Here is a 27579-nt window from a genome sequence, read left to right as displayed (position 1 = left end):
AAAGAAATCCGAACTCTTGTGGAATAGTGGCGATTAGTTTTTCTTTAAACGAATAAAATGTAATGAGAAATCTGTATCGTCACAAACCAAGAATTTGAATTTCGTGGTTTTATCTGTGGATGATTATGATGATTCAAATAGCACAAGTAGAAAAAAAGTATGAATTCCCGCACTAAAATCCCTAAAATGATGTAGGTAACCTTGTTATTAGGGCACAAAATTACGGCACATTTTGTTCATACCTATTACATTCCTCTGAAAATCGACCTTTCTAGCTCATTAATTTGACGAGAACTATAAAGACCATCAAATTACTTACCCATTATACACTCTTGAATTCATCTCTAAGAGGTATGAAATAAACGTTAATGCAAATTTACTGATAGCAGACTGTGAGGAAGACAGATGATGGGAGCATAGGTAAGATGAGGAAAAAGTAAATGTCTCGAGTCAAATAGATTGATACTTCCTATTCGCATTATTTTATATCATTTTAAACAAAATAAACAAGTGAAAAAAAACACAGATTAAAAAATTAATGAACACTTGTTTACAAACTGAAAACAGCAGTTAAAACATTTAAACTTTTGGACTCTTGCGAGCGCAAGGAACTTTACGCCCTCTTCTGGCAGTAAAGGCCGCTTTAAACTTACAATTCTTCTAAATAATAGAAAAGATGAACGTGAAAAATTCGAAATTTCAATTTTCGACCCATCCCTATTAAAATCGCTTCTCGGAAAATGTTGCCTATTCGTGGATGAGAGTACCTTGTCTCTCAAACGGTCATAGACAGAGCGTCTAGTACCCCAAGTAACATTTTTCAACGTAAAAATTGATATAATGTATCAATTTATAGGTATAAAGTTGTAAAAAATATTGCAATAATATAGCTATAAAGTAGCAATTCTCAGTCAACATTTGGACGATTTTTCCCGATTTCGTCAGGTCAGATCGATAAATAAAATCTATACTTAATAGCAATATCACTGCTATTTGTGGCGGTGCCAAATGGTTTTAGGAAAATTGAGGAATTTATCAGTCTACCCTAATTTTTACAACGTTGCAGAATCCATTCGAAAATCCGATCTTGCCGGAATTGACAGGAAATTCATGATTCAATCATCCAGCACCCTTTAAATTCTTCTGTCCGAGGCGGGATTAGAACGCGCATCCTTCGGATTACTGCCGTGCGCCGCCTCTACCGTTTGAGCTAGCCAGGCTACCTGTCGGGTGCCTCACTTTTCACACATTATATAGCTCCGACATGAAACGAAACCCTTACCGGCGCATTTGCATGAAATAAAAAATTCAAAGAATTAAAAGTAACAAAAACAGAAACGGAATAAAAGGAGGAAAGAAAGGCATGAAAGAAGTAAAATTAAATTTCCCAGAACTTGGTTAAAAGCATAGACGATATTTATTTTGATTGACTGGAAATTCAAACCTTTTAAAAAAGCATTGAAATTTTTAAAGTTTCAGATTTATCGAGTTTGAGCTATTTCGAGAAGACTAAATTGAGGAAAAACGGTTGTTTCATCAGATTGTTGCGATACATTCCTGCATTCATGCTAGAGATTTGAAAACAAGTTACGGAAAGGAACACGCGGGAGTTTTTCATCATACTTAATAGCAAGATTATTGCGATAATGTTTGCGCCTTGCAATTAGCAGATAGGCAACAGGTGACACAACCAATAATCGGAATTTATTGCTGCATCATAGCAACAATATAGCAATAATTTCCGCGCCTTCAAATGAGGGAGTAGGCAATACGCATGGCAAATATAATATAGCAACATTCCTACGATTTTATGTCCATCTTTAGGTATCCTTGCTACTTGGGACAGTCAAACAGCCAGAATGCTGGAACTTGGACGTGTCCTGTCGGGTCAAAGTAAACATTTTAACATCTATTACTTGTTTTTCTTTTCTATTCAAAACTTTCCCTGATTGAAACTACAGTCCTCCACATTTTTGGGGAAATCGTGTTTTTTTTTTTTTTTTTTTTTTTTTTTTTTTTTTTTTTTTTTTTTTTTTTTTTTTTTTGTGTGAACCGGCGGCGGTTATAGACTGTAACTCATGAAAAGCGGCTACTCCTTACACATTTTAGAACTGAATTTATCCTTGGCCTCTAAAATAACAAAATTTTAAAGTGAAGGGGGATTTTAGACTTTTTCAAGCATAGGAAAACTGAGTTTTTCTTGCACCAAACTAATGTACCCCCCCCCCCCCCCCCCCCAGCCATGTAGCCAGACCCCCTGAAATTCTCATGGAATTGAATACTTTGATATTTTTGAAGCGACAGATGAATTTCGTGCCAAAACTTATGGAGAGGTATGAGTTTTTGTTCATGACAAACATCTCAAAGAGGTTGTGTGAAAAAACGGTCATAAACGCCCGAACGCATTATCCAATTTTGAAATGCTTGACGTGAAAAAGTAGCTCCCGAGACTCCTAAAACTGGTTGCGGTCCTGCTAGAGACGCCGTGTTGGGAGGTCGCCATTTTTGAAAGTAAGAACCTTTAAAAATTCATGACTACTCTGCAATTCTGCATCTCAACCGATTTCAATAAGGTTCATGTGAACCGTCAAAACCGCGTAGGTGCCGCCCTGTGCTGAGTAGACCCATTGACCTATAGGTACAACCTATACAAACTGGTTGCGGTCCTGTTAGAGACGCCGTGTTGGGAGGTCGCCATTTTTGAAAGTAAGAACCTTTAAAAATTCATGACTACTCTGCAATTCTGCATCTCAACCGATTTCAATAAGGTTCATGTGAACCGTCAAAACCGCGTAGGTGCCGCCCTGTGCTGAGTAGACCCATTGACCTATACACCACTGGAAAGCTCTGTTTAAGAGTAAAATTTTAGAATGAAGTTCATCGGGAATTCGGGTAAAACGCAGCGGAGTTATGATGAATTATTGAATATTTTCACTATTTAAATAATGGCAACGGTGCGACCCGGAAGCCTGCGCTTGAAAGTCTGTCTAATTCAGATGTCTGACTATTCCTTGTGATAGTTGGATCATAACAGACCTCTTCTGCACGATTAATTGAATGCTGCATGTGCAGTCCTGTTGCTGTCGCATCTCGGTAACTAGACGTTTCCCCGGGACGATCCTGTGCTCGTTATAAAGGTGAAAGGCTGAATTTTTTTTTCGACTGGTTTTTCTTCAGATTCCGTTGATTCAACAGCTGTAGTAAAATGAAAACCTTTACCTAATGTGTTCACCAAAACCTGCTGAAACCACGTGAGTGCAGCTCATTGCCAAATAAACCAAATATCTACACACCGTTAGAAAGCTCTATTTAGGAGGAACATTTAAAAAAAAAAAAACTCATTGACATCGGTTGAGAGGCAGAGAAAGTGTGAATTTTCAAAGGTTTCCACTATAAAAAATGGCAGCGACGCAACATGGCATCTCTAAGCAGAACCGCGACCAGTTTAAGGCGTCTCGGAAGCTACTTTATCGCATCAAGCGTTCAAAATTCGGAAATGCGTTTGGGCGTTTCTGGCCGTTTTTGCACACACCTCTTTTTACGAGAAAGCATGATTTTCCAAAAAAGGTGTGAAGAAAGGCCGTATGCTAGTACCGACTGAGAGTACTTTTGAAACCCATAGACCACGCTCCTGAAGTCTGATCGTTAAAGTCTGGGGAAGTCCGCATAATCAGATTCATGTGACGTAGTGGCTGAACCAAAAATTTCTCGCAATGCCACTCAGCAAGGCCATTGCAAGTCATTCGAACTTGAACTTGGAGCCAGCCAGCAGAATAGCGGGAAAAAAGAAGAAAAAACAAAAGAGCAAAAATTTACCCACAAATTTTCCACGTCCGACGTTCAACGGCGTCTCGCACCTTCAGTAACTTCTCGACCTTAGGAGAAATCAGCGAATCGGGCTCCAGTGGTCCTCCGTCATCAGTTACGATAGAGACGCCGGCTTGTTGTTTTGACCAATTGCGCCACGCATTGTCGCCTGACCATACGGGTCGTCATAGTTTCCGCGCTTCCTGTAATTTGTTTATACCGAAGCAAGGTAATTTCTATCCCTCTCCAAGCGATCTTACTTCGTAATTTATTATAATTAAAATTTTCCTTTTGATGTCCAATTTTTTTTTTTTTTTTTTTAAATTGCAATCTTATTTCTAGGTACCTGTAGAGTACCTACTTAGTTTGAATTGTCCGCTGCGATTGGGACCGGCAGTGTCTCAGTGATCAAACCCCGCAGAAGATATACTGAATTGATTTGATTATTTATTTATCTATTTCTTTATTTATTTATTTATTCTGTTCAATGTGCGATTCAAAAACTTCCAATTTCAGTTGCGACGTTTTAGCTGTTTCTTTAGATAAATTCTTTTGTAGAAACAGAACCGACAAAAATAGGTACTCATTGAAGTGTCTCTCAATGTTTTCGTAAAGAAGAGAATATTGATTTGTGAAACGACACCTCACCCATAAAAAACATTTCGAAAAAACCCAGCATTTCTGACAAAAATACTATTGTAACTATTAAACCCTAGGGTTTAATAGTTACAATAACATTACCAACTCGCTTTTACGGGTCGCTTTTACCAACTCGCTTTTACGGGCACAAATTTTCAATTTCCACAAAAATTGTTTTGCGTATATTTAGCCAGTGTCTTCTTACTCTTAGTTAAAACATGAATAAAAAGAGGCATCATTGTACTTCCGGTGACTCGGCTATTTTAGCCCTAACATACTTTTAATGCGACTTCATATTCCAGGAGCTCGACAGAATTTTTTCTTTTTTTGGCTTACATTACCCAGTAAACACTGTTCTTCAAGAATCTGATTTAAGGTTTTGCTCGCGGCAGATCAAAAAATTTAAACTCTTTTGAATGGCTTTCTACGTTCACAATATAGGTTCAGTCTCGTCGAGGTGCGTGGTTGACCCAGTAGCGTTGATTGTGCATTTTTTTCATGTGCTGCTTACTTATATTAAAATCTCCGCAATGAAAACTAATCAGGTTGATCTGTGGACCGAGTTCATCAGAAAGGAACCAACCCACATTTTCGAAAACATTGAGTTAAGAATATTTTAGAGTTCCACTACTAGTCGTACATACTCCCCTGCCAAAAACTCGAAGTCGAGAAGTAAAATATTAGTGTGTGTTAAGAGGGGTGAAAGTTCGTACTCTGCGTTGAGCTTTATGAAAAATTTCGAACCTCTTTTCTTCAGTTTCAACATTATGTGGATTGGTTCCTTTTTGTGAAACTCGGCCCACATATGAGCCAATGAATTTCCTTATCAACACATCGTGTTTACCGCTTGTCTTTATTTCTTTGGGGTTCCCACCCAACGCAAAAAAGCAACCTCTAGCAAAGTACTCCTGCAAGGTGTAGAGTTTCAACTCAATGGCTCACTTTACAAAAAATGTATTGGAGGTGATGCGTGACTTTTGGGTGACACTATATAATGGACGTTCGAAAACTGTAAATCACTTTCCCCATCCTAAACATTGGTTTTTTTACAGTAACTCACTTATTTAGCCCACCGTTAGCCGGCTCACCGTTTAGCTTTTACCAACCGTTTTTACATGGTAGAATTCACGTTATTTCCGCCCCTAAGCCTTCAAGATTTTGTCACCCCAACGTCCTGTCGCGCAAGAGGGGAGGGGGGGGGGGGTTAGGTCACGCCGTTCGTAAATTACTTACTCAACCATGCAGATTTTTGGACTCTTTTATCAACTATTTTGCGGTCCACATTATTATTCATAACTAGGGGGCTAGCCTGATTCTTCTAGATTTAATCACAACGTTGCCCCTTTGGTGGCACAAAGTTCGTGGCAGCGCCCTATCTTCGTTTTTCTTGGTGGCCTATGTTTAAATCCAGCCATGTATTTTTACCAGCCTAAGTCATTTGGAAACGCAAACATTTCAATTGAAACTGGTCCGGGCCTTGGGTGGCTCCGATTGCGAACTAAAGGGGTAGCAATGAATAAATTGTAAATATTCCCAGTGACCCTTTTTTTCCTTTTTTTTCCATAACCACAATAGAGCCTACTAAAGAGGCTTTTTGTGGACCATTTGGCGAAGCTCATTAGTTTAGATGCCAAAATAAGAAAATTACAAACATTCTTAGGAGCCGCCGGACACATGTCCGGCGGCTCGAAAATGTCTCGAGTTATTGCAGGGGTTAAGATAATAATAATAACCCCTGCAATAACTCGAGACATTTTGGTTATAGTAAACTGTTTGGATAATTTACACCAAATATGCCCGGTAAAGTGCAACATAAAAAAGTTTCAACGTTGGTTGGGAGTTAATGTCCGGAATTTCTGTGACAGAAGTGCTTTAACTTATTATAATTTATTCATTTTTTTAAATTCCCGCATACATAAACTCTTTTTTTCTTTTACACTTTTGGCGCTCTGAAGGGTATCTAATCATTTTCTGAGACTTTTTTTTTGGGGGGGGGGGAGGAGGGGCAAAGAGGCAGATACATAAATCATAATGCTCCAATTCGTGCTTCCTCAGGTGTTCCATTGTAAACTACCATGCCAATTACAAGAGAACACTGGAAATAAGAGATTTTTTTCTTTTTTTTTATTGCATTTTACTTTAGTTTTAATTCTTACTTTATGCGTTTTAAGAAATACTAGCATGCCAAAATTATGACAAAAATTGAAGCACACGCGTTTGAAAAGTGAGAATGGACATGCATGAGTTGTCTGTTTTCCCTTGTTTTCTCTGGACACCGCGATTTTTTCTGTTCACCGGAATCGTTTAGATGCATATTTCCACCAAAGTTTATGTTTGATGCATTTGTTTCAGGGAAGCCTATTTGACGTTAAAAATCGTCAGACTTCAAGGCCTGCACTATGACGCAGGTGCAAAGAGGCAGCTGGATTCAGGAAAAAATTGATCTCATCAAAAGTGAAATCGTCAGAGGTAAGCCATGAACATTTTGAATTCCGAGACAGTAGATTTATGGTTTATATGTAAACAAGAAAAAACGTAGGGAAAAAAACCTTTTAAAAATGGTGATTCCCGCTCTACCGATTTAGGGTGAACCGGGATACGCAACACTCAATTTATGCAGGGACTACCATTTTTAGCTTCTATACTTTAAGCTCCGAGGCCTCCTTTTGCGTATCTGGTAACACTTATTATAGTTCCAGCGTTCTACCAGACCGATTTTCATGATTTTTGCGGCTATCGACAAATGCGCCTCTAGATGACCCCGCTTTATTCAAATTTTGAAAATACGACCCGAGTACGAGGTTTTTGTATACTACGTGGTAAAGTTGCGCATTCTCCCATTTAAACAATGTAAATTTATGTTTTTTGTCATAGTTCGTTTGGGCGTTCTACTGGGTCGATTTCCATGATTTTTGCGGTTATCAACAGCTGAAAGTCCCTAGATGAGCCTGCTGTAATCAGAATTTGAAAATAGGACCCAGGTTTTTTAATATTAGAGGAGACCAGAAAGCTCAGAAAGGGGGCAAAATTTGAAATTCCCGCCAATGAAAAAAGGCGGGAATTTCAAACTTAGCGGAAAATTTAAGTAAGCAGGAAATGTTGAATGTTGGTCTGTTAGTTAGGTAAGTGAAGCGAAGGTATGCTCCTTTGCTACAGACTATCCAAAAGCGACGAAACGCTCCACTCCGTTTCGGTTCAGTCTTGGCGTGAAGTTTGAAATAAATGCCGATTTTTTCATTCGATTCTTATTGGTCCAATCGCTCCCGGCCAGAGAGATTGGATACAATGAGAGTCATAAATGAATAAAGTTTTTTTGGTCGTTCTTTTGTCGACGCGGGCCTACGAGAGCGCGGAACTGGTAACGCTTATTTCCAGCGTTCTACCAGGCCAATTTTTATAATTTTTGCGGTTATCGACGGGCAATTGTCTCTAGATAAGCCCGCTCTACTAAGATTTTCCAAATATGACCCATTTTTTATATTACTCGATAAAGTTGCGCATTTTCCCATTTAAAAAAATCTACATTTATATTTTTGTCATGGTTCGTTTGAGCGTTCTACTGGGCCGATTTCGATGATTTTTGCGGGTATCGACAGGAGATAGGCCCTAGATGAGCCCGCTCTAATCAGATTTTGGAAATAAGGACTCAAGTTTTTTTACAATCACGTTATAAAAGTGAGCGAATTTACAGAATGCTCCGCAGCTGCTGCCGCTATGTGCAAAAGGTTGCGCAGTGGCCGTGGAGCCTTCGCATTTCCTCTATTCTATGAACAGCATAGAGAAAAAAAGGAGGTGTTTGCATCTTGAGGATTGTGTACCCTGTCACGTAGGTTGGTACAACCTGGTCAGTAAAATCCGGAATTCGAAGTATGAAAAACAGACCATAACGTCCGATATGTTTGCTTAAATCAACTCATGATATAAAAACACTTTATGTGAAATGCATTTTTTCCATAAACTACACCAGTTCCAAGAAAAACGATGATAAAAGTCGCCGTACCGATCTACGTCATCAAAAATATTTCAAGATGCTAGAAATGCAAACACCTCCTTTTTTCTTTATGTATGAAGGTATGCCATCCTAGGTATGCCTCTAGGTATGCCATCCCGTAATCTAGGTCCGAATCCCGACAATGGTATTTATTCATTACGACCCGTAAATCATCTTACGTTGTTTTACTGCAATGATTCATAAATATCAGTCACTGCGAAACGCATCCTTTTGACTTCAAATGTTTTCTTCTTTTTCAGCAAAAACAAACATTATTTTGTTCTTAAAAGGAAAATATATCTCACTAGCCGCTGTGGCTCGCTTCGCTCGCCTCGCGTCTAGCCGGGGGCTCCGCCCCCTGGACCCCCGGTCACTCGCTTCGCGAGTGACTTACGGCTCGCAAGCGAGCCGTATTCCGTGCCGTAAATGCAAAAAGATGATAAAGTAATGTAATCCAATAAGAACTCTTCTGAATACATGAATACGAGAGGCATTCCTTCCTAAATTAGTTTACCTGTTTTCAGTTCCGTAATGATCTTCCTTGTAAATTTTCAAAAGAAAAACGAAATTACGCGAAATTGCCAAGAAGCATTATGGATAGTTTTCCTGTAAGGGATTTTTCTTCGGGGGGGGGGGGGGGGGCATTAACTGTGAGTTAAATAAGGCGAAGTCCCTCCGGAATATGACAATGTAAGCCCTGCGCACTTGGTATTGGCCAGGAGGAGTAGCTCACTGGCGTCCTCCAGGACTCCAGCCAACACCACGCCAAAGCTACAGACTTAAACAATCATACGTCGGGTGGCGCCAGTAGTAGAGAAATTTAGGACTTAAGAAAAGAGACAATTTCGAATGTTACATGAAAAAAAGCATCTCATGCATTTGGCCATCATATAAATGGATGTATTTTCAAATGAATTTCGCGCAAAAGTATGAACGAACGGGGTACAAAACGTATTACCTTATAAAAGAAGGATTTTCGGTTACTCGGCACTGACCGGCAAAATACATGTAAATTTGGAGTTACTCCTCCTAGTCGTTAGCTACTCACTCAAGGAACATTCTGCGTAAAAAATTCGAGTGAATTGTTTGAATGTGTAAATTATTAGACTCATTAATTAGTATACGCACTAAAAAGAGACAAACTTCATGCACAGGACGCAACAATCTCGCACATTTGCACCCAGAAAATATGAGTAGAAATTGTGTAGAACGTTTCTGGCGAAAACAGGTGTACAATAGCCTCGCACTGGGTTGGACACTAAAAAACCGAGGATATTCCGTAAAAAAAGAAAGGAAAGAAAGTATGAGTAGAAATTGCTAAATATCCATTCATCGACTGGCGCGGCCGCAAAAGAACGTATCTCGCGAATACAGAGGCAAAATAGTATCACTCAATATCGGACACTCACAAATCGGAACTGTTCCGTGAAAAAAGAAAGAAAAATTGAGCAGATATTGTTAAGTACCCATTGATCAACTAACATAACCGTAAAAGAACGTATCCGACGAAAGCAGATGAGCGATGGGCAACCTCTCAAAAAGTCGCGAGATTTCGAAATCTAATCAGTGTTGCTCTCGAGATGCAGGATGCAGCTAAGTTGGCAGCGTACACGAATAGACTGATTTTCGGAGCAACTCAGAGGAAGCAATTCAAAGGAAGCAATTCAGTCCTGAAAACATTTTGTTTCCTGTTTTTTCCCACGGTTTTCCTTTGCTCTTCGATAAAGGTAGCTGATGTAGGGGTAACGGGAGGGACAAACATAATTCTGCATTGGTAAGGAAGAACGCCGTATGAGTCTTCAGACGTTGCCAAATTTCCCCTGGAAAACCACTAAACTTCAGGAAAATTTTTGAAAATTTTGGATAATTTTGTTTTTAATTTGATCTAAAACGTCTGAAAATTTCATGGGGAAAATATTCATAATTTTCCTCAAAAATAAACATTTTATCGAAGAAAATTTGGCAACTCCCGAATGTTCATATGTCGTTCTTCCTTAGCAGGGCAGAATTGCAAGCACTACGCTTTAAAAAAGAGACCATTTTCGGTTTTCTTCAAAGTATTCGGACATAACTCCAATAAAAATACAATGAGAGGATTAGCGCGAGGTTTGGATGTCGCTCCCTGGTCGGAAAATCATGTTTTGACTCGTCTGCCGACAAAATCTCGTCAAAGCGTTCAAGAACAGCTGGGCCTGGACAGTCAGGAGACCAGGCGGCAGCAATAGATCTCAATTCGTCATCCTTTTTTCCCTTCCTGCTCGGCCTAGTGGAGCTCCAAAAAAATTGATGAAATTACTCTCATCGGGTTCGATTTCAACTTTCTCAGTAAATTTACGCTCTGCTAAAAAAGTATATTACAATGAACTAAATTTCGTCGTGATATGTTGATAAGTAACGGAAATATCGTTCAGCAAGTTATAAATGCAGCAGTTGTGGTATCGATCTTAGTGTACCGTAGAATCATGTATTTTCATTAGTTTGACCACCATTCTGCTCAAAATTTTACCGCGAATCGAAAAATATACACTGTAAAAACAATTTCCGAATGATAGAAAAAATTGCATTTTTACTGTCTTTAAATTTTGAGGGTCAGATTTTGTTTGGCATATGAGACAATAGGGCTGCGATCCCGTAGCGAGCAGTCTCGGGCTCGAGGGTTGTTAGACAAAAGGACGGGAAAACCCATGTCATCGCACCGCTTCGACAGTTTTATGGAACCACGTATCTGGGGCGGCTTCCTTTTATTCAGACAGAGCAGTGCTGAGACTGAGTCCGAGTTTGACCTTCGGCGTTGGGCGAAGGCTGTGTAGTAGTAATATGGAGAGGGGTCTATTTGCATCTCTCAGCGGTTTACACAGATATGGCTGAAAAATTGGAAATTCTCATAGTTTTGCGAGCATCTAGGAGCTAGAAGCTTTCAATCGACCCAAAAATCGTAAAAATCGCCCCGGTAGATCTCTCAAAATAGGCGTTACAACAGGAACATAACCAATTCCCGGGAACTTAAGGCCGGAGGGGGGTGGATTTGGCTTTAAGAGCGTCTCAGGAAGAAGAGTCTGAAAAATTTGGAAGTCTGACAATTTTGCGAGCATCTAGAAGCTAGGAGCTTGCGGTCGACCCAAAAATCGTAAAAATCGCCCCGGTAGATCTCTCAAATTAGGCGTTACAACGGAAACATACCGCAACTCTCGGAAACTTAAGGTCGGAGGGGGGTGGATTTGGCTTTAAAAGCGTCTTAAGCGAAAGAGGCTGAAAAATTTGGAAGTCTGAAAATTTTGCGGACATCGGGACGTCAAGGGCTTTAACCAGAGTCAAGCATCGTCGAAATCGGTCCGGTAGAACTCCAGAAATAAGCGTTACAGTGAAACCCCCAACGATTTTATTTATATAGATATTGTATATTTAGGGGAAAACTAAAACCAACATTGATAAGAAGCTAAAATAGACGGACGAAAAGATTATAATCGGAAACGAAAGAAAATTAAGGAAAAATATAAATGGACAGATAGAAAAAAAGAAAATAAAGAAAAAATTAGACAGCATCGATAGTGTATTAGGCTCTTGCTAATTCCGCCATGATAGTTTTGCCGAGATTTGTAAAACCAATTTTATCAAGAAAATATGAATTTTATTAACGCTGCGGCGACAAAAAAGGGCCGCGAAGCGGCTGCTTGATGGCGCGGAGCGCGTTCAGGGGGTTGGGCCGCATAGCGGCCAGGGTACGTAGCCCCCTAATAATTATTATCACGGGTCAACGCCTGACTTGAAGTTAAAAGTTTCGGGTTCAAATCCTGGGAGTGGCTATACATTCTCACGGAACTGACCGGTGAATCTGTAGAAACGGATACTACTAGGCCTTCAACTCTGAAAATTTGAAAAACCCGGAGCATGGATGTGCTTACAGTCTAAAGTTGATGAACAATAAATAGAAACAAGGGATGCGTGTGGATTCTTGACGTAGGATAAGCCAACTATCTATCATACAGCGAGTAAGAGGGACAAATTGGGCAGAATAAACATCGTTAAATTTCGGATAGAACAGTGGTCACACAAGAAAAAAAAAAAGAAGAAAAATCAAGTATTATTTGCTAAACAAACTGCTAAACGTATATTGTGTGTAATAATTTATCATTGAGAGAGAGAAAAAAAAAAAAAAAAAAACAGGCGGTAATCAACTGAACTTGTGAATGGAGCGTAAAAAATTCCGCGGGTGGAAGGGACAGGTTGTTGGTCCGGAATGGTCTTTAATTATTTCGCTGGACCAGTTTTGAGATCAAGTTCACAATTTAGGCATCAAATCATCTGCTTTAGTCGACACACTGTATCACCATGAATTGAACCTTGCGATACTGTCACTACTGTCTGGACCGACGCTAGTACTTGACGACTTGTCTGTCCTCCAGTGGCCAATGCCCTTCTCCGAGTAGCAGTAGGTTTCTTGCAGACTTTTGCGAGGAACCTTTCTTCAAATACCTTTAATTTCCAGCAGTTCCTACCGTAATTATGAATTTAATTTAGATACTTCTTTTCCTTTCAGATTAGGGCGCTGTTGCCTCTTTTTAAATCTATAAATCCTCAATAAGGTTTGTCATGTGCCCCCCCCCCCCAAAAAAAAGTAAATTCTTATTTGGAAAAGTATATTCTTATTTTAAACCACGACAAAGTAGTTGCGAGTTTCAAAGACGTCATAAATGTTTCAGATGACGTGGTGGACGGTTGGTTCTTGATGGGTAGTGTATGGCCAATCGCGGCGATCATCAGCGTATATTTGATTTTTGTTCTCAAAGTTGGTCCCAAATTCATGGAGAAAAGAAAGCCCCTCGAGATGAAAGGCATTATGTTAGCATACAACTTATTTCAAGTCTTTCAGAATGGTTGGCTCGTGTGGCTGGTAAGTACCCATTAAACACGATTAAATCCTTTTGAATCGAGACACGAGGAAAAGGCCCCAAGTCCAAAAAATCACGACCTTCGGCTTCCGTTGAAAGGTGGTAAAAAGTGTGGATCCAGTACTATTTTATCACGTTCTTACATACAGCTCGGATCAAATTTTTTAGTGTTTATTCATGTTTAAATACAGGGTGTTTGAAAAGCGCCCTCCCCTCTCTAACTTTTGACCTAATTGAGGTAGCAATTTGAAACTTGGAGGACGTTCCTAGGTCAAAGAGAGTTACTTTTTGACCCCCTAAAATTTTGGGGGGTTTTCCTTGGGGGGGGGGGGTACTAGACCCCGACATTTTTTTCAATAGGGAAGACCCCTTTTTTGATAACTCGTTCAAAAGAACATAAAAAAAGAAAACTTTTCGAGCAAACCCGAAGTCAATAACTCAAACCGATAAAAATGGCGACCGGTTTAAGTTCAAAATGGCCGAATATTGGAACCTAGGTTTTTGGTCCATGAATTTGCCTGAAAGTCGGTATCGGGGGATATTTTAATACGAAAAAAACGAATATGACGTTAGATTTTTTTTTTAAAAAAATCAAAGTTTTCAAAATGGGATGTGTATTATATGGGATGAAAAGTACTTTATCGGTATAGAAATAATCTTATTAAATGTGGAAGATCTAGTATAAATGATACACTGCGGCACGTAGGGGGAGGGGGTGGTCACTGAGTAAATTTGATAAAACTCTGTACATTGGTAACTCTGTAGACATCATAACCCTGATAAATTAGTATAAACTTAATAACGCTGGGAAGAAATGTTATAAAATGGTTTGACGCGGTTAAAAATAAGAAAGGGGAAATAAGTTTAATATCTTTGTCTTCGTAAAATACTCGGCAACCGTGTCCCTTTAGAAACGTACCATTTTACCGTGCGGGAAAATATTACATTAACGCCATATTAGTTCGCCTTCAATTTCAAGGTAGGCAACTCGAGTTTCCACGTGGTTGAATAGTGGTACCGTCAAGTGGCACGCTCACTCTGGACACTCACAGGGATAAGATCTTTCAACGAAATAAAGATGTGAGAGCTATGGTGTCACTTAGTAATCCCTTTTTTTTATTTTATATGATAGTTACCTGCTCGCCGCCTGCACATTCCTTTCGTTCGCGATAATTTTTGATCAAATCGCTTTAGTTCATTCAAATTTTGCAATATTGTCCCTTTTGATCAAATAAAGATCAAATTCTAGGGATATAATCGTACTTACCGATTACCTTTACACGGCCATTAACTTAAGTGCCCTACTTACGTTGTTTTCCACTAAACAATTTTTTTTTTAAATTTCCAATTCTTGGTTTTCTGGGTAACCTTGGTTTTTATCAACTGATTTTTTTAATTTGATTATCAAACTCATCATTTCAACAGAGTCAACCTTTCTTTTTTCGCACAATTATGATCCATTGCCATTATTCACTTTTCAAATTCCATCTTTCATCGTCCTTCTTTACCTACTTGCATTTTCCACCTGGCCAAATCATCTGATTCTTTATTGTCTTTGTTTTTTTTTATATATTAAGATTATGATATTTATCTCAGCACACATTTTTAGGTTAAAAGTTAGGTTACATTTTTTTGTTTACAGTATTCAATCCTCCACCTCCACCCTCTCATATTTCTAGCTATTTTTTAGTTTATTTTTCCAAGGGATGCCAGGATGCCTGTCTCCCCCACCACTATGTTTTTCTGAGGGTATGGAGGACCCCTTACTTAAGAGGTGGTGCCGTGCTTCTCCGCCGAAAAATTGCATTCTTAAACATTTGAAATCCTATTTTTCCGCATTTTAAGTTCCCATTTTTACGTATCATTGTTACCATTCTCTTTCATGTGTTACCTTACTTCTCCCCCTTCTACTCATATTGCCATCTATTTTTTTTATTATATATTTATGATTTTACATTATTACTTTTACCTTTTCACAAGAGGATTTAACTTGATCTATCTTGATAATATCGCAATAAGGCTCATGAAATTAGGTATTTCTGAATAAATCGAGATAAACCATCCTAAAACTGGCATAGTCATGGTAATTTAATATTTTCAGTGTTTTTCTCACCCTCCTTACATGATTGAGTCCGGTTCTAATGCAGCCCCCCCCCCCCCCCCCATAAAAATTTTCAAAAATAAGTTGGTTCGTTTTGAATTTTAGTTGTATTTTTGTACTAATATCTGTAATTGCGACATTGGGTGTTTTAACAACGCACCTGTTTAGGATTTACTTATTTATTTATTTATTATTATGGGGGGGGGGGGGTGGCGGATCCGGATGAAATGGGATGCAACTCGGAACATCGGGATGTAATTGAATACATGCATAACGACCGGGATAAAATGGTATAAACTGAAGAACGTGGGAGAAATGGTGTTAAGAGGGAGAAAATAAGTAAGGGGATCTCAGTGGAATAGCGGTATCATCGTATCCCTGTAGCTCGGGACACATTTAAAAATAGCGTTTTACCAAAAAGGAAAAGGAGTAATGATAATGTATTGGACTGCACTAACAAAAGGAGAAAGTATTGACGTTTCCAAGACGGTGCTGCGTTTCTAAAGTTTGATGACAGATTCAGCGTAATACCTAATGATAAAATGGATTATCTATTTTTATCAAAGTTTTTTATTTTTATTTTTTTTTATTTTTTTTAATAAAATGAAGGAATTAGAAACAAATTATTCGTCCGTGGCGTCTTCATCAAGAGGACCAAATCACAGAAACTTTAAATTAAGTGTCTACTGTTTATTTAGCAGTTTTAATTATTGTTTGTCTTTTTTCCTACTCAAATTCATTGTTCCAACGCGATCTGCCTGGGCAATCCCGAAGTCTGCGTCCATTTCGAGATTGACCCAAAATTTTGTGGACCTCAGGGTGTTGACAAAAAATCTGCTGAGACTTGATATAGAGGTAGACTAAGAATAGGTACCCACTATTATAATTGGTTTACTAACAGGGCAGGACCACCTCAGGAGGCAACTGTGGAATAAAGGCGTCTGGAAGACTATACTGGTTTGCAGGCTTTGTGAAGTTAAGGTAGAAACAGACACTCTCATAATATTTGCGTGTAATGCGCTGGAAAGTAAAAGACATGAAATACTGAGCATGACTAACTGGAATGGTTTCTTTCCGCTCGAGGAACCTTCTAACTCCGTGTCACACCTTCTTAGGGAGACAGAGTTTGTACAGTGTTGTAACCCGAGGATACGATTGTCCAGAATTAGCTTAACTCCTTAGAGTTTCTGTGATTTGGACTTGGTCCTCCAGGTGTTATATCTACCCTACAAAATTAACCATCTACCCTAGCATTTGGGAAATTCCTGTTTTGACCATTAAACCTGCACAATTTCTGTAAAATTAAATAAAAAATTTTAATACTTTTTCGTCTAATCCGAATTTCTAGCTGTTCTCATACCCAGGGAGTATGACTTACACGGCAAAGCACATTTGCACGCCTCTTGGGAGAAACAACAATCCATTCTTTATACCCGTGAGTATATCTTCTTTCCGTGCCTTTTTTTTTTTTACATACTTACATATTGATGATGAAACTCCTAAACCACGTACTCATTTTGATGTGCAACGTTGCACACTATACCTGTCATACTTCATTTTTTAAATAGACGACTAGTCAACATCAATTCTTAAAACCTCTCGTGATTTTCTTCCCTGTGTGAAGAAAAATCCGAGAAAATTTAAAGGAGTGATGTTCATTTGTTCTCATTTAAACAAAATAAAACAGGAACGGAGATTTTCAAACATCACAAACGAGATGCAGTTTGGGAATTTTTCCGTCGATATCTGACACAAGGATGAAATTCAAATCTTCCTTCGCACACAGTTGAAAATTTCCGTGCGTTGTGTTATTCTGTGTTACTTTGTCTTTTTTTTTTTATTCAAATCAACTTAAAGGACTCCGTGGCTCAACACAATTTTCTATTAAATCGACCCGAACCGTAGGTTACTCTGAGATATTGGGGCATGAAGATAGTCCTGCGGATTTATGTGCTCTTGTTTTCCTTCCAACATTCAAAGGTTGTAATTTGCGAGAGAGTAGCCCATTGGGTTACCATACCGAGCCGATTCAGGTTCAATCTTGGTGGCTGCCGCGTGATTTTGACCGGGTTAAACAGAAAGAAACCAAGCAACATCAGCTATTGCCAAATTTAATTGGGCGATTGTATCTTTTACATGAATTTGGCTCTGTGGATTTGTTTGCAAATTTCAGTGAATTTTCTGCATATTACGAAGCGAATTCCTCAAAAATTTCAAAGCAATCCGCACAAACGTTCGTTTGTAAAAAATTAAATTGCCTGGTTAAATTTGGCAATAGCTGATGTGGCTTGGTTCCTCTTTGCTTAACGCGGTCCATTTTTAACAAGGTGGCAGATTTACATCACAAAGAATCGGCCATTTAGACCCAAAGATTTGATCAATGACACGGGGAAAACTATTTCAAAAAAAGTAAAAATCAACCATCAGCATATATTACTCCACGTTTTACTTCCCATAGGTAGGTATTAACACAGAGTTTTGGTGCCTTTTTCTTACTGTGTAGAACTCCTCAAGAAAAGAAGAGAATACTAGAGTAGTATTTCATGATTTGGATTAAAAGATCATATGTAGACCGTTCTCTTTATGATCCAGTTGGATTATTCATGATTCAGTAATCAAGTATTTTTTTTATTTTTTTCAGATTTGCGCCGGTTCATGGCATTTTTTCATGTCAAAAGTTTATGATCTTTTAGATACGGTAAGATACCTTTCTTCCGCAGGCGTAACCCATTCTGACATATGTGTACATCTCACAAGGCTAATGAATAGAAATACAAATTGGCGCGTACCTATACGTAGTATACTAGTCCAGTAAACGAAGGCATATAGGGCCCGTTTCCGGACAAAAATTAGCGTACGGCTGGATTTAGGCCCAATCAATTCTACGTATAAAAAGGTGTTTTTAGCCAAAAGTCCCCATAAATCCCTTGGGGGATGCCGCACAGTGGTCCGATGAAGTTGAACACTGGACATATTTTCAAAAATGTACTGCGGAGCGAGAAATAAACTTGGAGAGGTCAATTTTTTTGAAGCTGTAGGTAATCAAGTCTAATTTTTGAATAAGCTATAGTTTTGAATGTCAAAGTAAGTAATTTAAATATGAGTTAAGTTGAAAGAAATTGAAAATGGAGAATAATTGACCGGCTTTCTCTGTATGTACCTACGTCCATATGAAGGCCCGGATCGAAAAGTACCCTTCAGTAAAAGTTTTAGATCGTTCATTAGCGTTGATTTGGTATAATGGTATAGGTTTATCTTTAAAATTGAGGGAGCAAAACGGCAAAAACGGAGCGGGTTGACGCGTGGCCGCCTATGTTTTGAATCGTAAACTGGCGATTTTAGGTGGCGGATGATGGCAGTGATGGTTATTCACCTCTGCTTGTCTACTCACGACCAAAATTAATCATTTTCATCATAAAGGCTCTTTTCTAAATCGCCATGGTTGCCAGTTTTCACTTCATTTTTGAACTGTTCACTAATTAGTTCTGGTGGCCATTCAAGTAATACTTAAGGCTTTTTTGACGACTTTTTTAAACTTCCACCCCTTTTAAAGCAACACCCTAGAGAAAATATTACCTTGCGCGCGGTGAGCTCACCATCACCTTGCGGCAAGGTATCGGCCTTGCCACCCTCTCCGAGCCCTATCCGAGGCCTCGCCGGGTCAGTTCGTGGAACTTAACGACTGGGAATAATTATGCATGGCAAAGTTGGAGACGAAAAGCATACCCAACACGGGGTATTTCCCGATGCTGTGTCGCCTTTTTCGCGCCCTGCGTCTGGATTTGGGTCTACAGTGTTGTCATACGGTTTTATTCCCGGTCGTCGAGTTCCATGAACTAGCTCGGTGAGGGCTCGGATAGGGCTCGGAGAGGGCGGCAAGGCCGATACCTTTCCGCAAGGTGATGGTTAGCTCACCGCAAGGTAATATTTACACTAGGGCAGTGCAACTACTTTTGAATCCCTTTTTGAATCAAGTAACTGCCCTGATCTCCCCCCCCCCCAATTTTCCAGAAAGTGATAGAGACAGTGTGAAAACTGGCTGACTTTTTGTTTCTATCCAAAGTTATTACGTAAGACTTGACTCGACTCCCTTCTCCCTCCGTAAGACCGCCCCGTGAGCCGAACAAAAGACCTTCTTAAGAAACTTACGTAATTCTTGAACGGTTTCCTATAGTCCGTCCCAAGAAGTATAGATAGTAGGTACCTATACCGTGAAAAATAAAATTTACCAAAACTTTTAATAGTTCGTTTAGGTAGTGTTGGTTCAGTGTACCATATACCTGCTCTGATGGCTCGGACGGCCGGTCCTCTTGAATTTATCTCTGATATTTTTGGAGAACAGAAATAAAACATGCACACCGGTAGAAATATCAAATTCTGAGCTCTGTATTGATATAATAATTTTTTTAATTTTGAGCAACTCAATGCCGCGCCGGTGAATAGGAATTTTTTGAAACCATGTTAAAAAACGAAGAAATACGGGCGGCTACAGTCACAGTCAATTTCTCGCCGCCTAAATGCACCAAAATAAAAAAAAACCAACATGTCGTTAGAAAGGTGAAATCGTCAGCTTTCGAACGCTATATACCTTGGTTTTTTCGTAGCGGGAAAAATGTTGAGTAGAAACTATGAACAACAGTTCAACCAAACAGTTAGAAACTATGAATTTCCGTAGGAGATGAAACCTTCTATTATGGCTGCTCTTTTTTTGCGGGGGGGGGGGGGTGCATCTCTTATTTTTTCCCTCGTTATTTTGGGGGGGATTTTGGTCACTCTAAACACAACATAAGAGTCCTGTGTCTCACATGACACATTATGAATCACGTCTATCTCAGTAAAAAGTGATGGTTAGCAAAGGCCATTTATCATGACTTGCTTAATTACCTAATGTAGTTCTCGCGTTTTTTGCTAAACAAATGCGTTATAATCAGTGCGAGGTCAATAGAAAATAGGGAACTAGAGTCTATAAAAATATATGAAATGGCTGCTCATCGAATTTTTCTTAATTTTTTTTTCCGGTATTTTTGCTTTTTCAATACTGTATGAGGGAAAAAAATTGAAGTAGATGGCGATTAAGTCTAATTTGTTCATAGCAAACCGATTAGGAAACAATATTATGTTCAAGTTTATTTACGCATACGACTGCTAATTTTTTATGTTCATGATTCCTTGCAGGTATTTTTCGTCCTCAGAAAAAAACAATCTCATGTTACTTTTCTCCATGTCTACCATCATGCTAACATGGTTCTCGCAAGTTGGGCGTACCTGAAATACATGAAAGGTAAGCTATATGAAGAACAAAAATACACCTATCATACATTCGCAAGGGTCCTGCGCAAATTGGTTATACTTCACTCCTGCTCTTCAAATGTTTTTTCTGAAAGGACTGCTTCTAGTGAAAGCTGCTCAACTCTGAAAAGAACCGACATTACGGTTACAGAGTTTTTACCCCAATTTCCTCGAATATTTTGTCCATGGTTTTTCGCCCTCTAAATCTCGTCCCAGTGAAATTCGTCCTTGTGCATAGTTAGTCACACGCTATCGCCCGTTCATCGTTTTTACGTCACATATTCGCTTGTTGTTCAGTAAAATCATATGTCCACTGAAATACGACCAACGATCCATTCATCAAGAGATGGAGATTCAGAGTGATGGCACCTGATGCATGTACATGACAAATCAAGCAATGCGGCAAACATTGTCAGAAATTACAATCATTACAACAACCGTAGTTAGGAAGTACCCCCGAGCCAATGTTTACCACCCTAAGCTGCATACGCCACGTTCAGATTCAACACACTCAGACGAAGAAGACAAAGACGAAGACGAAGACGGAGGGTTGAGCTGGGGGCTAAGAGGACAAGGCGCAAAAGTGCAGTTTTCGAAAAAATTAAGGTATTAGTGATTTCCTCTAAACCAAGGTTTGAAATAAACTCAGTGAAAAATTCATCGGTAAAATCCATGTTTAAGCATCAAAATGTGAGTTTGCACTTTTTTCCTGCCATATTGCTTCATATAATTTAGAAACTTTGAGCGTGTTTTTCTCGGATTAGCAAAATCTGCACTTACGCGGCTTGTCCTCCGAGCTCCTCAAAGGTTCTCATGCATTTTATATGTATGTTTCTCTCTTTCGACTTGGTTTTGAACCTAAATTTTGGACTTAGGTTTTCGCCCTTAGTGGACAACAAAAATGCGGCCTAAAAACGCTGGACAAACGAGAGCGTAGGAATAAGTATTTAGTTGAACGAATTTTACTTGGAAAATATATTGAGTGCGAAAATCCGTGGACAAAATAAATTGGACGAGAAATTTTATGGACGTAAAAAAATGGACCAAAAGTCCGATAACCCGTTTAGATAACAAAACAACTTAAATTCAGCCGAAAATTTTTGGTAAATAGAAACAGTCCAAACCGTGCTCAAATTTTGCAAGGTTTGAGATCGAGAGAGGGAAAACTCCATGACTGTGCCCGTGAGTGCTTTTATCTAAAAAGAAAAAAACAAGAATCAATAAATGATGCATGTGGTCCTAAAAACGACTTTTTTTTGCAATAGAACGGTAGAACAAATTTTCATTTTTCTGAGGTACGTATGTGGACGACAAATTGAAATTGAGGAAATTCTTGTCTCTGGCCTTTTAATAGCATACCGACGACGGTGAAAGTCGGCAATCACATAACTCGTTTGCGGTGTCTGAAAATCTCCGCCTGTACGTCATTTTTTTAAAGGAGAGCTAAATTAACATTATTTCTTGAAGTTTTTGCAGAATTTTCTTCGAATTAAGAAGAAAAATCATGACAGTTTTAAGGAATTGCCGTTGAGTAGTTTTCCATTTAAAAAATATAGTATGACAGGAAGTCTGCGACGTCGCAAACCGAGTTATGTGATTGCCGACTTTCACCGTCGATATTCATATGTCCTACTCTATTTTTTGGTCTTTATATGAGAAAACACTTTTTTCAAAAAAGTGACATCAAAAATTGCTCAATATTAATTTTTTTTTTTTTTTTTAATTTCGTTCTCTTTGAATGGTGTCAAACTCAAGACCACCCCGTACCCCGAAACTATATCGACGGTGAAACTACCAAACCACGTATCTCGGTTTGCGACGTCGCAGACTTCCTGTCATACTTTATTTTTTAAATGAAAAACTACTTAACGTCCAGTCTTGAAAATTTCTGTGATTTTTCCTCTTCGTGCGGAGAAAATTCTGTGAAAATTTCAAGGAATGATATTGATTTGGTCTACTTCAAAAAAATAAAATGTGAGCGTAGATTTTTAAACACCGCAAACGAGATACGTGGTTTGGTAGTTTCACCGTCGATATGGTCCCTAGCTTGCACTGTGTTACAACTCAAAAAATAAAACGTTATTGAAGCCTTTACACATCAATAAATATTTAAAAACGTTTCTCCATTGTAAAAAAATAAACAGAAGATAAACAATCCGCAGTGTAATTCGCTCACAAGCTGATAAGTGCAGTCGAAAAAGTTTACTCACGACCGTCACAGCTAGACTCTAGAGATAAATGCTCATATCAGAAAGCGTGTGAGTAGCACAAACGTAATCCGGTCGATGTCAGTGTTGCCTAAGGATGCCCTGAGGTGAAAAGAAGTATTCGTCATTACCAGGTTGAAGTTTTTGGTGAATCGTAATAACATCACTTTACAAGTAATACTTCTGTTCACTTAGGAACTCACGACCGCCATGCTTGTTCTTTTCATTCAGAAATGTTTTTCATTGAAATCATGCATGCCATTTGTTAAAGGGTATGAGCCAAGCTATAGGAGTCTGGTACTCATTTGTTCGTTTCCAAAAATGGCGGCTCGTGCTCCGTTTTTGTTTCGGAACTGACGACTGTCACAAATAGCTGAAATTTGATTATATAAGGAAAACTGCGTAAGAAAAAAAAAAAAATCTGAACATTGGGGCCATATACATTTTTAGATCGCAGAAATCTTCCATAATTAAGAGAACACAACCTCCAGGGGAAATGATTAACTTGACTTTTCAGCTTTTTTCACCCTGAAATGTCCCCTATTTTGAATTTTCGCCCATTCACTAAAGTTTACATTTTTCCTCCTAGAGGAATTTATGATTTTAAATTACGCCGTAGGTAATTAATTATTCCTTTGTGACATTTAAAGCTTTTAAATTGCTGTGGAATAGTTTTCTGAAGCGACAGATACGAGGAAAAACGGCACGTGCGTTTATAAACAAGCAGGAAACTATCTCAGTAGTGATTAAAGCAGAACAAAATAAGACCATAAAAAGGCGACTAGTGGACGAATTCCGGTCCAGCGGCGCTACAATTGAAATTAAATTGAGAGTGGGGCAGTGAGTCTGGGATGTCCTTGCTCGAATAGCAAGGTCCTCTAGTTGCGGAACGTGTCGCTGACTCCTGCCAGGAGTCAGGAACTGGTTCTAGTCCAACGATGGTCGCTGGCCGTTGCCAATATCGAACACTGCCTAAGCGAACGAGGTCCAGTTACGTTTGAGATGAAAGAATTTTTCAAGTGTACGTAAGCCTCTGACCTACAACCCAAGTAGCAGAGGTTGCAACAACTTGCAACAAAATCGTTGAATTCTTGCAACTAATAGATTGACGTGCAGATTGCCTTCTCTTTCCCCCCAAAGGAGCTATCATTGTTGGAACTTGTTGCAATTAAGTGGAAACATGTTCCAACTTCAATATCGTTCCTGGTCCTTACATTTGGCTAAAATTTGAATATCGCGGCCTTCTTCGCAAACTGGTAAGGACGTTACGTGACTGGTCTTTACTTAATATAATAAATATTATATAATAAATTATAATATATTAAATTATAATATATTAAATAATTAATAATATTATTCATTTTTCATTAATTTATATTATTTATTTATCTTATTTCGTTTTTAATGTTTTCATTTTTAATAACTATTTATCCGTCCGTATTTTATTTCATTTTTTTCATGTGTTGTTCGTACTCCTCTCTTTCAAAAACTTGATCTACTTTATATTATTTTCGTATCCTTCATTGTGAAACTGAATGATGCACAAAATTGCAAGAATGTCATTGCTCCTAATCATTGAACCAGATCTGCGGACGTTTATTAGTGCTAAATTAGCCACCTCCCTCACAAGAGCGTCCGTGGCGGAGTGGCGGCGACACTCGGGCAATCACCAAAGTTCAGAAATATCGGGCGTAGTTAGTACTTCGATGGGTGACCGCTGCTAGCTAGGGAACTCGGGCGCAGCGTGGATTAATTCTGGCGAACATTGATTGTCGGGTTCTCGCAGCGGCACTTATCTGGTGTCCGCGATGAAAATTATGCCTAAGAACGTTGAGCGCGCCTAAATTTAAGCATTTTGGCATTTTGGAAGTTTTTTTTTTTTAGTGTGTGATATCATATTGGTAACATGTTGACATCATGGTGATAACATGTTGATATCATATATGAAAACAGGTTCCATTCACCCTGTTGCTACCATGTTGGGCCAGATCAACTGTTACCAACATGGTCATTTTTAGCAGGGATGATTTTGGCAACGTCGATAAGTTGCAAGATTCATGCAATTCAATTGCCATAAGTTGCGACTTTTCTTCCGATCAGATCGCCGAAAATTAGCACTATCGACCAAATGTTGACTGAGAGTTGCAACTAAGTTGCAACTTAGTTGCGACTTTTAGCCAATATTGTTTCAACTTCTTGCAACTTTAACTTTGGAAAATGCTACTTGGGAACGAGGAAAGTGGCAGTTAGGTAATTCTGCTGAAAGGTTCTTTCAGTTATTCTCTGACGCAACCAGCTTACCCTTGAAGCACGGGAACCTTTGAAGAATCAGGCGTTTAGTTGCCTGAGTCGCTAATATAAGGAAACATTGTCGGATTTGTTTCCTACGAGAAGATGCCGAGGGAAAAAACGAGCAGATATTCTTTCAGGCTCGAACCTCAAAATATTTGTTATCTTTTGAAGTACAGAGTTTTTACCATTCCCTAATCTCATTCAAAAACCGGCCACCCACTCGCTCTCAGCTCACCAGCTGAAAACAAACAGCAGGTAGAGACAGAAATCAGAGCACCCTCCGACCCTCCCTCCGGGTGTCTCAAAAGTTGTTCGAAAAAAAATGCCGTGGTGAGCCTATTCTACAAAAAATCCCCTGGTTTTCATTCTTCACGGTTTGAAACTTAACTAAAATCTACTGTAAAATTGCTTTACGTTCTCAGACGGTTATAAGCTTAATTACGGAATCCATGATATGTGATTCTTCATAGAGGGAATGAAATTTTACAAATTAATCAAAATTCTATTGAAAAGGTCAATTAGGTAACTGTAGGTAAAATCATCATTTTTAAGTAATGCCATTGTAATTCTGCGGTAAATTTCTTTTCTCTAGGTAATGTGCAGCAAATATCTCCGTTGAAATAACAATCTTGTGGTAAAAACGGTATACTTAACATATTTGTGAAACACGGCGATTCGGAAGAATTCTGTTAAATAAAAAGCCTCTACATTTCTGATGGGTTTTTTTTTAGGGTGAGTTTTACACCTTTGGCAAAATTTCCCATGCCATGAATTAGGAAACGTTTTTGCTCCGTCCGCAGACTAGCCATCTCCGTTGTCCAGTTCGCTAACTGGCTGATGTGCTTGCCTAGTCCGTAAAATCCGGGGTAGCTAGTCCATGGTCTGGCCGATCAAAAATCTGGTAATGATGCCAGTCGTTAACTCGAATGCAATCTATACCCACTTTAACTGACGAAATCCCCCTCACAAAAGCTAGACCGAGTTGAATGCGGCGACAGGTACACGTGAAAAAAAAGTGTTAAGGGATAGGTATCCCCTAAACTTGTGCGGTACTACCAGTACTAGGTACCCCAATTTATTTGATGATAAGGGAAATTCCATTTTATTTCATTTTACAAAGTTTACACTGAGGCAAAAATTTTAAAAATTGCTCAGATCTCAAATTCCCAAAAAGAGTTCACTTCAGTCGACGCATGATTTGCTTCAATTTTAGAACATTGCTTTGGCATGACCGTTGAACATCACACATATTTTACGTTGATTGATATGCATTAACAAGGAAAATAAACTAATTGGTGTCTTGTATTCTAGGTGAACAAGCGGTGTTCATCGGAGTTTTGAACGCTTTCGTCCATGTCGTCATGTACTCGTATTACTTCTTGTCAGCTTTGGGACCGTCCGTTCAAAAATACCTTTGGTGGAAGAAGTACATCACTAAACTTCAAATTGTAAGTTTAGGTTTTTCATTATAATGTCCCTCTCGAAAGATATATTTCGGAATTTGCTCGGCGACGCGGGCACCATGAAGATTCGTCACACACTCTGAACCGGCGTCAGTGTCCACTTTTTATTACTTCAATGTGCGATCAAATCTCACAAGGAAGATGACGGTGGCGAAGGGGGGGGGGGGGATCATCAGAATTAAGGTCAACGATGGTCATGAGTACTTTCCACGGAGCAATGATTCGTCCAGCTTTTGTGTTAATTTTAAACTTTCTGGCTTTTCTTGCAGGTAGAGGAAGTATTAACTGTCATCATGAAACATAATGAATATAGGTAAATCAATTAAATAAAAAATAATTTTCAGAGAGCAAAAAAATGCGTTTATGTACCTTTATCCTCATTGTCATAAGAGGGGAAATAATTCTTGAGGACAGCAAATATAAGATGTTTTTTTCGTACACCATAAGCAGTTTGAATAATTTTTCGAACTGTATAATAATAACGGGAGAAATACCGAGATCCGCATTTTCAGTACTAGCTAGCTTTCGAGTAGCTTCATGGTAGATAGAAAACATCGTCATAAACAAGTTTCTGCAGCTAACTCAAAACTGTCAAACATCGAGATGCGCACTTTTGCAGTTTCACCATCGATTTATGGCCCTCTTAAGCAAACCAAATGATATTGAAGTACGCTATGGGGCTAAAATAAGAAATTGGCCACATTATCCAAGTTTCTATCACGAGCTCATGAGCTGCTTTGGAATGACTGTAAATTTTGAGCAAATGCCCTTAATTTTTTGAAAATTGCCAAGCACCACTTGTATAATGTCTTAAAGTCTCCAAGAGATCTTAGACTACATTTAAAATTAGAGAGAGGAGTAAAAGCACTTCATCAAAGGCACGTATCATTTCAAGTCCACA

At 38.8% G+C, this 27579-nt stretch overlaps 1 protein-coding gene across 4 annotated transcripts in view; it reads left to right on the top strand.

The window, feature by feature from the left end:
• LOC109040551 (very long chain fatty acid elongase 4) overlaps window positions 1-27579 on the top strand; it is a 120863-nt gene that overhangs the window by 87897 nt on the left and 5387 nt on the right. For 3 of the 4 annotated variants that reach the window (XM_072297082.1, XM_072297081.1, XM_072297079.1), the window contains exons 3-8: window positions 6799-6915; window positions 13138-13328; window positions 16776-16862; window positions 18069-18125; window positions 20603-20708; window positions 26527-26663. In XM_072297082.1, the coding sequence (XP_072153183.1) occupies window positions 6846-6915; window positions 13138-13328; window positions 16776-16862; window positions 18069-18125; window positions 20603-20708; window positions 26527-26663 (648 nt within the window). In that variant the 5' untranslated portion in view covers window positions 6799-6845. Of the gene's footprint in view, window positions 1-3826; window positions 4037-6798; window positions 6916-13137; window positions 13329-16775; window positions 16863-18068; window positions 18126-20602; window positions 20709-26526; window positions 26664-27579 lie in introns of those variants that run through there. The other variant, XM_019056527.2, reaches the window with a different exon arrangement.

This window comes from Bemisia tabaci, chromosome 2 (assembly GCF_918797505.1).
Source record: "Bemisia tabaci chromosome 2, PGI_BMITA_v3".
NCBI lineage: Eukaryota > Metazoa > Arthropoda > Insecta > Hemiptera > Aleyrodidae > Bemisia > Bemisia tabaci.
The sequence above is the reverse complement of the archived record's forward strand: the minus strand, read 5'-3'. Positions and strand labels throughout refer to the sequence as shown.